This window comes from Trichechus manatus, unplaced genomic scaffold (assembly GCF_000243295.1).
Source record: "Trichechus manatus latirostris isolate Lorelei unplaced genomic scaffold, TriManLat1.0 scaffold00016, whole genome shotgun sequence".
NCBI classification, from domain to species: domain Eukaryota; kingdom Metazoa; phylum Chordata; class Mammalia; order Sirenia; family Trichechidae; genus Trichechus; species Trichechus manatus.
Window position 1 is genome coordinate 12487125 of NW_004443952.1, and position 15276 is coordinate 12502400.

At 47.2% G+C, this 15276-nt stretch overlaps 2 protein-coding genes across 3 annotated transcripts; one reads left to right on the forward strand and one right to left on the reverse strand.

Annotated features, from left to right (window-relative positions):
* The first annotated feature begins 765 nt into the window (after window positions 1-765).
* On the forward strand, window positions 766-11444 carry ACTL7B (actin like 7B). 2 transcript variants are annotated; one of them, XM_023727415.1, is made up of 2 exons: window positions 766-996; window positions 10056-11444. In XM_023727415.1, the coding sequence occupies exon 2, from the start codon at window positions 10100-10102 to the stop codon at window positions 11345-11347; it is 1248 nt and encodes a 415-aa protein (XP_023583183.1). In that variant the 5' UTR covers window positions 766-996; window positions 10056-10099; the 3' UTR covers window positions 11348-11444. The 2 variants fall into 2 exon arrangements, with proteins under 2 accessions (XP_023583183.1, XP_004372248.1); XM_004372191.3 differs by lacking the exon at window positions 766-996 and adding an exon at window positions 7454-8313.
* On the reverse strand, window positions 989-6585 carry ACTL7A (actin like 7A). Its single transcript, XM_023727414.1, has one exon. It carries the CDS (start codon window positions 5629-5631, stop codon window positions 4309-4311), a length of 1323 nt encoding a protein of 440 aa, XP_023583182.1. The 5' UTR covers window positions 5632-6585; the 3' UTR covers window positions 989-4308.
* Window positions 11445-15276: the final 3832 nt, after the last annotated feature.

Below are 15276 nucleotides of genomic sequence, written 5' to 3' on the forward strand. Positions count from 1 at the left end.
GTAGAGCCACCAGTCCTCAGGCCCCTGGTGTGGATAGGTGAAGACCCTGCTTAATGGGCAGAGCAGTGTCAGATGTCAAGAACCTGCCACTTCACAGCTGAAACAGTTGAAGGTAGAGTTCCGGTATATACCCTGTTGTACTGCGGTAATGAGGTCCTCCGCTATTTTGGGCCCACACAAGTCTGTGCAGGGGGAAAGGCACTCAAAGTCTGTGGATCCCTTATGCCTGTGCCTAGATAAAGGAGCTGTGCCTACCCTGGGTTCCTGGCTCAGGGGAGCTGGCAGTTTGTTTTTTCCCGTTTGTTAATTTGTTCACTCTCCAAGGCAGGGAGAATGGCTCCAGATGTGTGACTGACCCTGCTTCTGGCCCAGGGGATTTGGCAATTGCTGAAGTCTGTCCAGGACCCAGTGCAGAGCAGGGAGCAGGGAGGTAAATGGGAGAGAGGTTTTTTCCTAAGGGCGGGGGCGGGGGCTGTTTTTGATCCACACAGTAGGCCGTACACAATTGCTTTCTTTCGCTGATCCAGGGCTGCTTCTCACTGGTTCTGGGTGGCTGTGTAGACTCTCTGGCGCTGGGTCTCTCCTGGTGCGGAAAATGCGCCTCCCGAGCACCGCTGCTTGCCTACCTCACCGCTTACCCCTGAGCTGATCTGGCCTGAAGGGCTCAGGCTTTCCCCGGGTCAGATCTGGCAACTCCTTGCTGCTTCCGAACCATCTTTCCCTCCCCCTGCCACTCAGTCCAGTTCTTCAACTCTGCCTTTGATATTCAGGGTTCCCAGATTGCCATATATAATCGATTAATTTGTTTTTTCGGGTCTTTGTTGTAAGAGGGTCCACCGGAAGCATCTGACTACTCTGCCTTCTTGGCCCCGCCTCCGGGTTTTGTTGATTTTGAGAAGAATCAGGCAGGAGTAGAGCTTCCAAACTGAAGGCAAAGCCAAGGAGGAATTGATGGAGAAGTCAAATGTTGTATATGGGAAGAGGAGAAACTGTCATGTGAGTGTTGAATGCTTAATTTTAGGGAAAGAGTCTGTCGAGCACTAGCGAAGAGTATATAACTCTTTCCAGAAACTTGGGTTCTGTCCTAAAACAGGTTCATGCTGCAGGGAGCGAAAATCCTCAGGTCTTTCCTTGGTTCCATTGAGTCAGATGGCTTGCTCAGATGCCCCAAACATCAAGCTAGAACTTAACAGAGGATTGTCTCCATCAATCAAAATGGATTTTAACGTTATATTTCTTTAAACGGAGGCAGGAGCTAATGTTTTTATTATGTCTTTAATAGTATAGCTTATTGTAATTTCTTAGCACTGCTATGTATTTTAAAATAAATTTATTTTCTTGTTAAAAAAGTTATGTATATTATATATATATCTACATGCATTTGAGAGATTTATCAAACCATACCTGAAGGGGTGTTATAAGAAATACACAAAATTGACTGTTCTTAGTGATATAAATGACTGCAAGTATGGGAAGCAAAATTAATTTTTTTTCTTCTTGTGCCAGCCCATAAACCTTTGTGCTTCCATAGAAGCACCACCTGGGACAGGTCCTTGGGAGTCTTTGGTTGCCTTGCCTTGTCTGTTGGGAGTTGGGAATGAAAATCTTAGAGGCTGGATGACTATAAATGTCCAAGAGGCTGGAGACAAGGTGACATTTGACAAGACTGAAGGCGTTCTCTTGGTCCTGTGTCCCTAGAGCTGAGCCTGCTTTCTGCTCCCTAAGCCCTTGCTTGTGCCTCATGCCCGAAGTAGGCCAATCCACCATTACTCTTACCAGCTCTGAAGTCCCAGGAGCTTTGAGAATAAGAGATGCTCCCCTGGTACAGGAAAGAACAGGCTTTGGCCCATGGGTCCATTCTTTCTTGGTAGGATCCTTGGACGAAGTCATTTAATCTTAATGAGCCTTGCTTTCCTCCAGCCTTGCCTGCTCTTTGGGTAAGACAGAGTTTTTCAGCCTCAGCACTATTGACATTTTGGGTTATATGATTCTTTGCTATGGAATGCTGTCTGGTGCATTGTAGGGATATTTAGTAATATCCCTGACCTCTGCCCACTACGTGCCAGTGGCACACCTCCCCACCTCATCCCCCACAGTTACAATAACCAAAAATATCTTCAGACATTATCAAATATCACATGAAGGGGAAAGTGTCCCCAGTTGAGAACTAGTGGGCTAAGATGACTTCTAAATATTACTAAAACTGCTCATCTCTTTTTGTCAGGAGGACTCCTTTTTTTTTTTTACTTGAGTGATTGTGAGGATCAAGTGAGAATTCATAGAAGTGCTTTGAAAAAGACTATGCAACTGTTCAGCCTTATAATGCTGTTTTTCATTTTAAAATACAGCATAACATTTAGGCCTAGGATGACGTAGAGACTCCCATCCTCCAGAACAACCCCCCACCTCTCCTCTTCATCAACACAGTCAGCTTTTGGGGGGTTCCTAACCTGTGTTCCACAGAACCCAAAGGAATCTGAAGATAGAGCTGCATTTTAGTATGATTGGTTTCCTCTGTAATATTATGTATTTTATTTTATGCATTTAGAAGCATTACTCTGAGAAGGGGTCCACAGGTTAATAATTAATCAAAAAACTTGCCAATCAGGGAATGTTCATGGAGTGTTGACAGTAGAGGAGTTTGGGCAGAAACTGAGCTGAAGACGACATACCTCACAGGTCAATGTGCCCAACTTCTGGCTGGTTCCATGATATTCCAAGGTAAGGCTTAGTCGTCTTTGCTGAACCGTAGGGAAGTCCAGGTGCCCTTCTGTGACCATCTTTGCTTCCTGACTCCAGCGTGCTGGTGCTAGCCAGATAAGCTTACTTGTCAGGCCTGGATCCAGGGTCAGGAAATGTAGGTCTTTCAGGGCTGTCTAGGCAAACCTAGATGTGTGAGGGTGGCTCTCTAGGGCGTATCCCTGCAAAATGGTAGAGGTGCCAGCTTTCCCAGGAGTGCTGAAATGTGAATATGTGGCTAAGGACCACAGTAAAAGACTGGGCTTATGTTGTATGAGTGGTAGATGTCTACAAAATAATATTAAGTAACTATTTTGAGCACCTTGTGGAGGCTAGGGATGTATTCAGGTGTTTTTATCTCCGGTGTTTGCATCAGCCATGTGACGCAGGCATTAGTATTCAATTTTATAGGTGAGCAAACAGATGGTAACAAAATAGGGTTTCAAACCACGGAGGTCAAAAGCCAATGTTCTTTCTACTATTTGATGCTGCCTGCCAGTGTTGCTCAGGTTCTGATCTTTGGAGAGGGCAGAGAATATGCATTGGGGCCTGTTCTTAAAAATCTGTGCTCCAGTTACAAACTCCTACAGCAGGAATACCACAGAACCTGCTGGGCCCTTCAGAGGGCTTTCTTGGCCACAGATGATTGGTATGTTCCTTCAGGCCCCTCTGAGTTAGAATAACTGGTGTGGGGCAACCTCCCACAAACCCATGCCATCAGCCCCAGAACCAGCAGCCTCCATCCTGAGCCCACTCCAGACCCAAACTTTGTCCCTTATAGGCTGATGGAGAATCATATCAGGTGGGAGATGGGCAGCTACTTCTGAGATGTCTGGAGAGTGAGTGTGGCTACTATCCTCAGGACCTCAGTGCTGATAGCCTAAGATAAATCTAACCCCAATTTTTAAAAAGAAGAAATCTATATAACACTCTTAAGACATACATATATTACACTTGTCCTGTTCTCAGGTTTGGAAGCCAGTCACCATAATGGCTTAATAAGAGCTGGTGTTGAGACACAAGTGACTATTGGAGGTAAAAGTACAGTTAAAGCAGGGGTCAGACATTTTTGTAGGCTGTTTCCAAGCCTTTGGTATTTATTGAAAGGGATCTTCTTATATGTGCCAACAGCATTTTATAATCTATCTTCATTGCACTCCCTCTTCCAAGCCTATTTTAACAATAAACTGATTCCCAAAGTGAGGAATACACAAAACAAGGGACAGATTAATTTTAGAGCTAATTTCTCCCAAGAAAGAGGGAGTGTTTAAGCAATCAGCATATAATGCATGTCTTTTTCACCTCTCCCCTCTCCCCATTTTATTCTGGAAAATGTATTTTAAGGCAGATGCTGTATCTGTGAAGTTGTTCTTAGTAAGTTAGGAAATAAACAGACTGTGGAGGGGAACATGAGAGCTGTTTAATACTATAAGAGTGGACGTGCTGACATGAGGGTCATTTAATACCACAGGAGTGGACATGCTGGCTCAGCTCCCTGTGTGCAGGACAGGTGCTCACCCAGCAAAGCTGATGCATTGCAATCACAGCCACCATGCTTCACTGCAGAGTTCAGAAGCATCTTCTGTAGAGGAAGAAAGGCCCGTGTTCCTCGTACTCAAAGCGGTGGACCCACAGTGGCTGGAAGCCCTGGAGCGAGGCGAGGATGGAGCCACCAGTCCACACTGCAGTGTCTCTTTCCAGCAATACATTTACCTGAGGCGAGTCATTGGGACACATGCTGCTCAGCTCCTTCTGCAGGCGGTTAGGGAAACCACTGAGCATCGTGCTGCCCCCGCAGAGCAGGATGTTCGCCATGAGGTCCCGTTTGAGGGCGATGTCACACTTGTTGAGGCAGGACACCGTCTGGGTGTGTAGCCCCAGCTGCATGGACTTGATTAGAGACGGCTTAAAGAACATTTCTGAGCAGAGGAACCTTTCTTGGCACAGGTGTATCTCCTGCCCATCTGGCAGAGTATACTGGATCATGTGCTCAGTAGATGGTACTTTCTTCTCTTCGATAGGGTCCAGGGCCACAAAGCAGCATTTCTTCTTGATGTCCTCCACAATGCCTATCTGGTCCTCTGTGAAATGCTTCCCCGAATTGTTCATCAGGTTCATCAGGTAAGTTGTCAGGTCAGAGCCTGCGTAGTCCAGCCTGCCGGTGATGCTGGGCAGAGGATAACCCTCGTAGATGGGGACCACGTAGGATACACCGTGGCCAACCTCCACCACCAAGCCGGAGGTCCTTCCGTATGAGTACATGGACAGGCGGGACTGGTAAGCTATGTGCATGGCAGGTGTATTGAAGGTTTCAAACAGCATCTCAGCATACTTCTCTCGGTTGGTGTGAGGGCTCAGCGGGGGATCTGAAACCAAGACTGCATGCTCCTCTGGGGCGATCTTCATCTCTTGTCGGAAGAGATATTCCCAGATATCCTGCACTGAATCCCAGTCCACAATGATGCCGTGTTGCAGAGGATTAATTAGCTTGAGACGGACCTCAGGGTTGAGGAGTTCATGTCCCACAAATGTCTCTTTGCGATTATCCCCGGTTTTGGCTGTTTCCATGTAGGGCTTGCCCACTGTTGATGAGATCTTGTGGGTGGGCTTTGGCAGGCCAGCAAAGCCACATTTACAATAGCCAGTGCCCAGATCCACTACCACTGCCTTCCTTGCCTCTAGCTTGGGCCTGTCCTTGGCCACTGTGGATTTGGTAGGGTCTTCCAACTCCGAACTATTGCAGCGGACCCACACTGCCCGCTTGGCCGGGCCGTCCTTTAAGGAGGCAGTCTGGAGGGTCTGTGTCTGCACGGATGTCTGTTCACTCACTTTCTTGGAAGGCCCATCCCCTACGATTGCCTCCCGTGAAGCCCACACACTGTCAAGAGCCATCCTGCTCTCAGAAAGCTCCTCAATCCCATCAGCTTCAAGGCCTGAAAGGCCTGAATCAGGGAGTGACTTCAGAATCTTCCCAAAGATGACATCACTGATTATGACATAATCCAGTGACCCGGGGCTTTCTAGATCGTGGGAAACTTTGTCCCATGTTAGGATAGATTTGGGGTAGTGTTTGTGAACTGGCTTCACTTTTCTTTTTAATTTTGCAATAAGCCTGATTCGTTCAATTGATTAATATTTATTGAGTGCCTGCTACATGTAAGGCAGCTGGGAATACAGCAATGACAAAAAATAAAAGTGTCTGCCCTTGTAGAGCCTACATTCTAGTCACTGGGGATTGGGCATGAGGGGAGACAGACAACCAAAATAAATATGTTAGAAGGTGTTAACAGAGGTCTAGCAAGGGCAGCCAGCGCCCAGGGGCAGTCTCTAAGTTGTACCCCACCCCCACTCAGTTCCAAAATGAGTAAACATAGATAACAGCAACAGTCAGCAGAAACACCTTCCCTGGTCTTGTCCGGCTGCCTTAGGCACCTTTCATATTTGTGGCGCCTCAGAATGTCATTCCGCACTTCATCTGGCACCCCCTTAGACTTGTGCCCAGGGGAAGTGCCCCTCTCTGGACCTCCCACCCTCACTACGCCTCTGGGTATTAAGAGCTAAAGAGAAAAAGTAGGGAAGGGGGATAGGAAGGGTGGCAATGTTGGTGTGGCCTGAGCAGGGCTCCCTGAATAAAGACCTGAAGGAGATAAGGGACAAGAGCCCTGTGTGTATCAGGGGGAGGAGCATGTGCAGACGAGTTAGAGCAGGGGCCAGCAAACTACATCCCACAGGTGGAATTTAGCCTGTGGCCTGTTTATGTAAATAAAGTTATATTGGAACACAGCCATGCTCATTTGTTTGCCTGTTGTTTATGGTTGCTTTCACACTAAAATGGCAGATTTGAGTTGTTGCATTGGAGACTGTATGGCCTGCAAAGCCAAAAATATTGATTATATGGCTCTTTACAGAAAATATTTGCTGTCTTCTGAGTTAGAGGATGGGCAAGAAGACCAGTGTGGCAGAAGTAAGGGGGTGGGGGAGGGTGTGCAGCTCGTAGGCCTTGGCAAAGACTTTGGAAAATACTAGAGAATTTTAAGCAGAGAATTGACACAACCTGATTTAGATTATAACAGGATCACTTGCTTCTATGATGTGAATGCTACCATTGGGTAATGGTGACCGTGCCAAACACTTGCTGTCTCACTTTCTCCTTAGGAATTACTAGTATTATTATCTTCTTTCTTTCTTTAGAATTCCTAGACCTGAATGTTCCTAGGCTCTAAATACTCTGATTCAATAAGGCTGGGGTCTAGAAATCTGAATTTTTAAGAAAAACTCCAGCTGATTCATAAGAAGAAATGCTATGCATTGGCCTTTCCCTCACTAGATTTTCTTTCTTCCCTCCCATGGCTGCTAAAATTCCAGTGGCCTGGTTCACCTTTCCTCCAAACGTCGAGAATGGTATCCTAAAAACCAAGGTCAGGAGCAAGGATACCACCTCAGGGAGAAGCACGTTTCTTGGTCACATCTTAGCAGGTTTTCTTTCTCAACTACAGAGGAAGGCCCAGGAAAGGGCCATCTTACAGCTTTTTTGGTGCTGGGCCAGAGGAGCAAAAGTCTGTGTGATCTCATAAGAAAATGAGACCCAAGATAGTCTGAGCAATATAGAGTGTCTCTACCTAGAGGGTCCTCCCCAGAGACTGCAGGGAGCCCACAAACACCTTAAATGGCTGGTGACAAGTTGCGGGGGGCGGGGTATGTGCCAGGCAGTGGCAGTTTTGGGTGTAGTGTGCCAACAATTTCTGTATTCTTCCATCACTGATACCACTAACCACATGATGACCTAGGGAGGAGGGAAGAGACATGAAAGCTAAGGGAATGAGAGTTTCAATTAGGAACTCCCAGTAGAGAGAGGATTCTTTGCTGAACAGACACTTTGAATTTCTTTGCTCCTTCCTAAAGCTCAGCCCCCAATGTGATAAGCCAAGTACCAAGCCTGTGCCCATTTTCCTTGAGGTGGAAGGGAAAGGAACTCTTCTTCAGAGGGTGGAGAGACTCTATTGAGGACTCAAATCTAGATCTAGCTGCTTTCTTTTCCTCATTTCTAGACTTATCTCTAGACAGCCTAGTGGTCTATTGGCATCTCTAAGTCAGCACACCCCAAATAGAACTCATTATCTTTCCCTGCATACCTGCTCTTCTCCCTGCAGTCCTTATTTCTATGAGGGGCACCACCATCCACCAAGTTGCTCAAGTTAGAAACCTGGAGACTAAGGATAGGGACCAAGTTGCTGAGGGGGCATAGTACCACTGTAATCAGATTCAGCTAACGTTTTGAGAGGTTTAAAGATCATACAGATAAAAATAATGAAGCTATAGATTTGAACCCAGTCCTCCTGAGTTAAATTCTTTGCCTGCTCTTCTCTTCTGTGCTGTCTTTCCTTAAGGAGTGGAAGAAGAGTAGGCTCACAGGAACACAGTCCTTAAATAGCAGAAGAGCTATCACATGGAAGAACCAGCTTACCCTGCACAGACTCAGAAGTAAACCCAAAACCAATTAGTGCCTTCTTCAGAGAAGTACAGATAACAATCCAATGTGAGGAAAAGTTTATTACTCAAAGCTGGCCAAATGTGGTGAGCTGTCTATGCCAGATTACTGGGTGGAATGTTCTAGAGGGGATGCAAGTGTCTAATCCTTAAGTTCTGTGATTTTGTGATACCACCAATAGAGTTTCTAGATCACGATGCTCATAATTGTAACCCTTATAATTTATCCACATAATCCAGTTTCATAGCACCATGTTCCAAGAAACAATTCAGCAAACAAAAATTCCAAAATGAGTTCATTAGCATTCTTACATGGTCCACAGCAATATTTCTTAACTGTATCTCTCTTTTCTTTCCTATCCATGTCCCCTAATCCCTCCGTTACTTCTGCTCAATTTTCCAACAAAACTCCCTCAGCCCTAGCTGTTCCTCTTCCCATTTTTCTCTTAGTTCTTCACTACCAAAGCCCTAATCTGTCTTTTTTTTTTTTTTTTTTTTTTTACAGGGGAGGGGAACAGTTTAGGATGGAGGTTCCTATAGGAACCTAATGAATTTATTCCTTCTGCGTGACAGGCCATCTTTCTTTGCTTGGACAAAGATAAAGGACTCATCCTTTCCTCTCCCTCACTCCCCACATGTAATCTAAGTACAGGAGTTGAGGCTAGAGAGGTCACAGGTGCCCAAGTGGGAGGGCCTCAAATGCTAGGAGTACAAGCACAGATTAAATTGCGGACAGTTGGAGAACTAACTGGTTAGAATAGATTCTGACTTTTAAACTTCTCTAGAACCTGTCCCTTCCTTTCTTCCACACTACCTACTTCAGGCCACCTTCAAGTCTTATAAGGATTTCTTCAAGGGCTCTCAGCTTCTAGTCTTATCCCTCTCATCCATTCTCTATATTACAGCCAAAGACAAACCTTTCTAAAATACTTTTAGAAGGCAAATCTGACTACTCATGCTTCAAGTCTTCATTGGTTCCCCAACTGTCCTCAATTTAATCCAAGCTTTTCTAGCATTTGATACCCTCCTCCATGGGTTCCTGTGACCTCTCTAGCCTTGTCCATTACACTACATTTCTAAACACCCACCCCCCGCCCACCCCCCACACACACACCTTAGAGTCTTTGCTCAGGCTGTGCTCTCTGCTTGGGATATTCTTCTCTTAGCTACTTAACAAATACCGACATATCTTTCGTATTAACTTCTTGTTATGGATTGAATTCTGTCCCCCAAAAATGTGTGTTGACTTGGCTAGGCCATGATTCCCAGTATTGTGTGGTTATCCACCATTTTGTCATCTGATGTGATTTTCCTATGTATTGTAAATCCTACCTCTATGATGTTAATGAGGCAGGATTAGAGGCAGTTCCAATTCGAACCCCTGCTGAGAATTTGTTTTTCTAACAAGTTCCCAGGAAGTTACATATAAGAATTACCTGGGGATCTTGTTAAAATGTAGACTCTGATTCAGTATATCTGGGGTGGAAAAGCAAATTCTCAACAGGGAACTTGCTAGAAATTCAAATTCTCAGCACGGGGGTCCAACTTGAAGGAACGGGTCAGAAACCCTGAAACGAGTTAGGAGTGGGGATGGAAGGGGAGGGGGCAGAAACCTCTGAGACTACAGGGTGCTTGGATTTCAATAACTATGCTGGCCACTGTTCAGTCCTGTAGCAACTCCAGTTGGAGTGGGGATGGGGAGAACAGACCAAGGGCCGCCAAGGCCGAGCCCTTCCCCCAGCTACCTGAGTGGACTAGCCCCAGTGACATCACAATCCTGGGTGGTTGCCAAGACACTGCTGGAGGTAAGCCTTCTCATTTCTCCTCAGGGAGCTCTGGGATGTGGATGTGAGAAGGTGAGCAAGGAAGGCAGATGGCGACAAGGAACAGCCCTAGCCCCATGGGCGCTGCTCAGGGTGACCCTGGAGAGGCAGGAGCACTGCCAGGCTCTGATACTGGCATCCGAGACACAGGTTCAGCCGCCCAGCTGAAGGTGAAGCCCAAGAAGGTGCGTAAGATCAAGGCGCTCATCATCGACCTGGGCTCCCAGTACTGTAAGTGTGGCTACGGGGGGGAGCCGAGGCCCACCTACTTCATCTCCTCCACTGTGGGCAAGCGCTGCCCCGAGGCAGCCCACGCCGGTGACACCCGCAAGGAGACCTTCGTGGGCCACGAGCTGCTCAACACAGAAGTGCCTCTCAAGCTGGTTAACCCGCTAAAGCACGGCATCGTGGTGGACTGGGACTGCGTCCAGAACATCTGGGAGTACATCTTCCACACGGCCATGAAGATCCTCCCTGAGGAGCACGCCGTGCTCGTCTCCGACCCTCCGCTCAGCCCCAGCAGCAACCGGGAGAAGTATGCGGAGCTCCTGTTCGAGACCTTCAGCATCCCCGCCATGCACGTGACGTCCCAGTCGCTGCTGTCCATCTACTCCTACGGCAAGACCTCGGGGCTGGTGGTGGAGAGCGGGCATGGTGTCTCACACGTGGTGCCCATCTCGGAGGGCGATGTGCTGCCGGGTCTGACGATGCGTGCCGACTACGCAGGGAGCGACCTCACCAACTACCTGATGCAGCTGCTGAACGAGGCGGGCCACAAGTTCACGGACGACCACCTGCACATCATCGAGCACATCAAGAAGAAGTGCTGCTACGCGGCCCTCATGCCGGATGAGGAGCTTAGACTGCCCCTGGAGGAGCTGCACGTGGAGTATGAACTCCCCGACGGCCAGCTCATCACCATCGGCCAGGAGCGCTTCCGGTGCTCTGAGATGCTCTTCAAGCCCTCCCTGGTGGGCTGCAGCCAGCCCGGCCTCCCTGCGCTCACCGCTGCCTGCCTGGGCCACTGCCAGGAGGCAGGCTTCAAGGAGGAGATGGCCGCCAACGTGCTGCTGTGTGGGGGCTGCACCATGCTAGATGGCTTCCCCGAGCGCTTCCAGAGGGAGCTGAGCCTCCTCTGCCCTGGTGATAGCCCCGCTGTGGCTGCCGCTCCTGAGAGGAAGACCTCAGTGTGGACCGGCGGCTCCATTCTGGCCTCACTGCAGGCCTTCCAGCAGCTCTGGGTCAGCAAGGAAGAGTTCCAGGAGCGGGGCTGCGCCGCCGTCTACAATAAGTGCTGAGCAGTGGCTCCCTGACCAGGAAAGCCTCGTGGACAGGCAGCCGCAGTCCACTGCATACAAATTTACAAAATTTCACATAAAACTTTAATTTGCATTGTCTCTTGTCAAGTCTGCATTTCTCGCTGTGGTCTGATAGCATAGGGCAGGGGGGAGTTGGGCTTAGAAGTATTGGGCCCTCAGCTGGGGTAAAAGGGAGTGGCACACTGACTTCGCCCCCTTTACATCCCTTCTGAGGGTAACCCCATCTTAGAGCCCAGAGTATGGCTTACTGTTACATTAGCTCCTGAGAGCTCAAAACCAGATTCAACATCTCTTCCATTTTGCTTGTTCACTCCTTGGACAAAGGAAGAAATGAAGGCTCTCAGATGAAGGGACTAGCCTGGGTCACAGTTAAGTGTGGCTCAGCAACACACAAACAGGTGTCTGACTTCAATCTCCTGTATCTGCTCCTGCTACAACTTTGTCATTGCTTGATCACTGCAGGCTCCCTCACTCACCCTCCTTTATTGCCTTCCCCCTTCTCCACGGCAGTCCACAGATGTGATAGTGTGTCTCCTAAGTGTGAGGGGCCATTTCTATCCATCAGTGCCACCCCTCTTTCAACCCTGGTCAAAATTACAGCTATTTTCAGGACTCACAAGGCAGCAGCAAGGAACCCAGAGGATGTTGGAGGAACCAGATGGTCCTTTAGTGGTCCTCCCTCTCCTTGGAGATGGGGAAACTGAGGACCAGAGATGGAGAAGGTCAGCCCAGCCTCAGTGATTGAGCCTCGCTTTCCTGACCCAGGTCATGATTATTTCCAGAAGGGCAAACATGGTTTTTAGTGGTTAGCTAGCAACTCTAAGCACTTAAAGAAACATCCAGTATGGGCCAGGTCCAGTGCTGAAGACCTAGAAATTACCAGAACACAGTCCCTTCTCTTGTAGCTAGTGGGGGATTTAGTGCATAGCCACATTGGTATTGGCCTGAACTCTGGGTTCCTGAGAGTGGGAAGGGGAAGGTGGTATATTGGAAACATGTAAGGGGAGTAGTTCTAGGCATGGGGCTGAGGCACAGGCTGTTGCGGGTTTCAGCTGGTGAATACCTGCCTACCTAGAAGAGGGTAGTTCCTGCCCTTTTATCCACCCCCACTTCCTGATGGACCCATGACCAGGTGCCCATCTATCTCTGGGATCAGACATTGGTGAACTGTGTAATGTTGGCTAGATTATCAAATGAACCCGAACCAACTCCTATCTGAACAAAGAGCCTAGATTTGGGGCACTCCATGAGGCTACCTCTGTCCTGGGCCTTGTGCTGGGGGCCACAGACTTGAGAAAGAACCAGACAGTCTCCATCCCCTAGTATCTTGTCATCTAGTTGTTTTCCATTGCCTAGAATTGAGTTTCTAGTCTGGAGTTTGAGAACCCCTCGGGCTGGCAGGAGCTTGGTGCCACACAAGGAATTTGGGCTTTTTCCTGTAGCAAGCGGTTGCAGACTGGGGGCCCGTAGGCTGAAGGTGGCCTGTAAACAAATTTTGTTTGGCCAGCACAGTGCATAACTTTTTTTCTTGAATGTAAATTCTTACAGTGGGGCCTGCCCTTTCCAGGTTGCCAAAGTCCCTACCACTCTGATGTCTTCTTGTATACCTGTTACTTCAGTATAACTTTTGATTATTTGGCCAGCATTAGTTTCTGTTGCTTGCAACCCAAGAACCGTGACTGATACTGATCCTAAACATCCATTGAGAAACAGCAGGAAACTGAGGCTTACAGAGGGGAAAGTGATGTGCCCATCATCATAAAGGAAGTGAGTGCTGGCATGTGAACCCTCTTCCACAGGCCCATCTTGAAGCTCTCTGAACACCATGCCTGTGTCTATTCCCCACCCCTCCCAACCTCCTCTTCCTCATTCCCCACCTCAGCAATTTCCCTCACTGCCTGGTCACTCTCTTCTGAAAGCATCCCTTGTGTGGTTGGGGCTGTAGAAACATTTAATAAATTACTTAGTTCTTGATATGAACTCACTAAATCAACCACAGGCACAACAGAAGGTTAAATTTTGTTTATCTTCTTCTCCAAGTAAGACTCCATTAAAGTGATGGTAGAAGACTGTAAATAACAGGAAGGAAGCCAGCTTGAAGCTGACCCAATAAAGAATGTAAAACTCAGGAGGATCTCAGAGAAACAGAGCTGGTGTCCCGACGATCTCTTATGAACCTTTGAATCAAACCACGCCTAAAGTGCCCCCTACCGCCAAGCATTCTAGGTCTTCGAGGCAATCAATACATTCAACCTCATCATCGAGATCCATTAGAGTTTTGCGTCTGTTACTTACAGCTGAGAATATTCTAGTAGCTTCAGTTTTCCTTCTCAACAATGATATTCCTCTGGACCAAGTTTGCATGAAGGGTGGGGACAAGGTTAGAGTGACCCTTTATGATTGAAATAGTAAGATCAACACTTCATTTTCTTCCCCTAACACAAAAGCTACTACGCGAGAAATTTTATTTAGGTATTAGACAATATCAGATAACACTGAACTGCAGAGGCTTAAGAAGGGTCTGTTCACCATTATCCTATATTCTCTTGTTCCGATGTTTGTCCCCAAGGCTAGACTCTGGGCTCCTTGAAGGAAGGAACTGTGTCTCCTTCATCTTTTTTCTCAGAGCCTAGTACACAGTGGGCGATTTGGCACCTGCCAACTGAATTGACTTATTCCCAGTCTCTGTGGTAAAAGTTACAACTATTTTTCCCCCCATTTTATAGATGAGGACACTGGGGCTTGGAAAGGTTAAGAATCTTATCCTAGTTCACCTGCCTGGTAAATCAAAGTCTTGTGCTAAATCAAAGTTTTGTGATTCCAAATCTAATGCCTCTTTGTCCTTGTCTCCTGCCTCTTTGCATATTATCAATCTTGTTATCAAGAAAAAACTATATATATATAATTGCTTTTAAGTAAAGAACAACAAATGTCATGTAATTTCATAACCACCATCCTGAGATTTAAAAGTTAAAGAATGACAGTATTTTCAGCAAGGGAGAGAATTATCTTGCCTGAGGTTTCCAGAGGCTTAAGCAAGTATTAGAGTGACATCAAGTGGTGAAGTCCCACTATTTAGACAAGGTAAGAGGCTACCTAAGACCCTGTTACCTTCACTGCCTGTCCAGGCAGTCTGATCTCTCCCCTCTAAGAGTGTATTACCAAGTTTGCTCTAAGAGTTATCCACACACAGTGTTTTTAAGAAATCACATTTACAGCACAAAAGCCATTAAGGGTGTTCTATTTGATATTATCTTTTTTTGACCCTACAGTTTCTTGTAATGTAGTGGTTCTTAACCAATGGGGGAGGCTGAGCAACGGGGGAGTGGTGTATTGGTACTCTCAACTAGCTCTTAATGGCTTGTGAGAGCTAGTTGTTAAATATTCAGGAACTTTGCAAGCCAATTGTTTAACTGTTGGTAGCTTGAAATTGGCCATGGTGGGAGTATTTACGCCCACAGAAATCGGCAGATACTACAAAACGGGGCTTTTCTTTTTTTTTTTTCTTTTTTTACTGCAGAGAGCTCATTTAGAGGTGGGGGAGGGGGAGTGAGGGTGAGGTCATGGGGGTGGGTAGCAGAATCATCTAGGGAGGTAGTTCAAAACACATACCCACACCCACACCCACATACACATATATATATAAACCTCCCCCACTCCAGACTCAGATTCCCTAGATCAGAGGAAGAACCTAGAAATCTGCATTTGAAGAGGTTCCCCGGGTAACTTGAATAGACACTGCTAGTAAAGAAATTGGAAACCCTGGTGGTGTAGTGGTTAAGTGCTACAGCTGCTAACCAAAAGGTCAGCAGTTCAAATCCACCAGGCACTCCTTGGAAACTCTATGGGGCAGTTCTCTCTGTCCTATATGGTCGCTATGAGTCAGAATTGACTCAATGGCAGTGGGT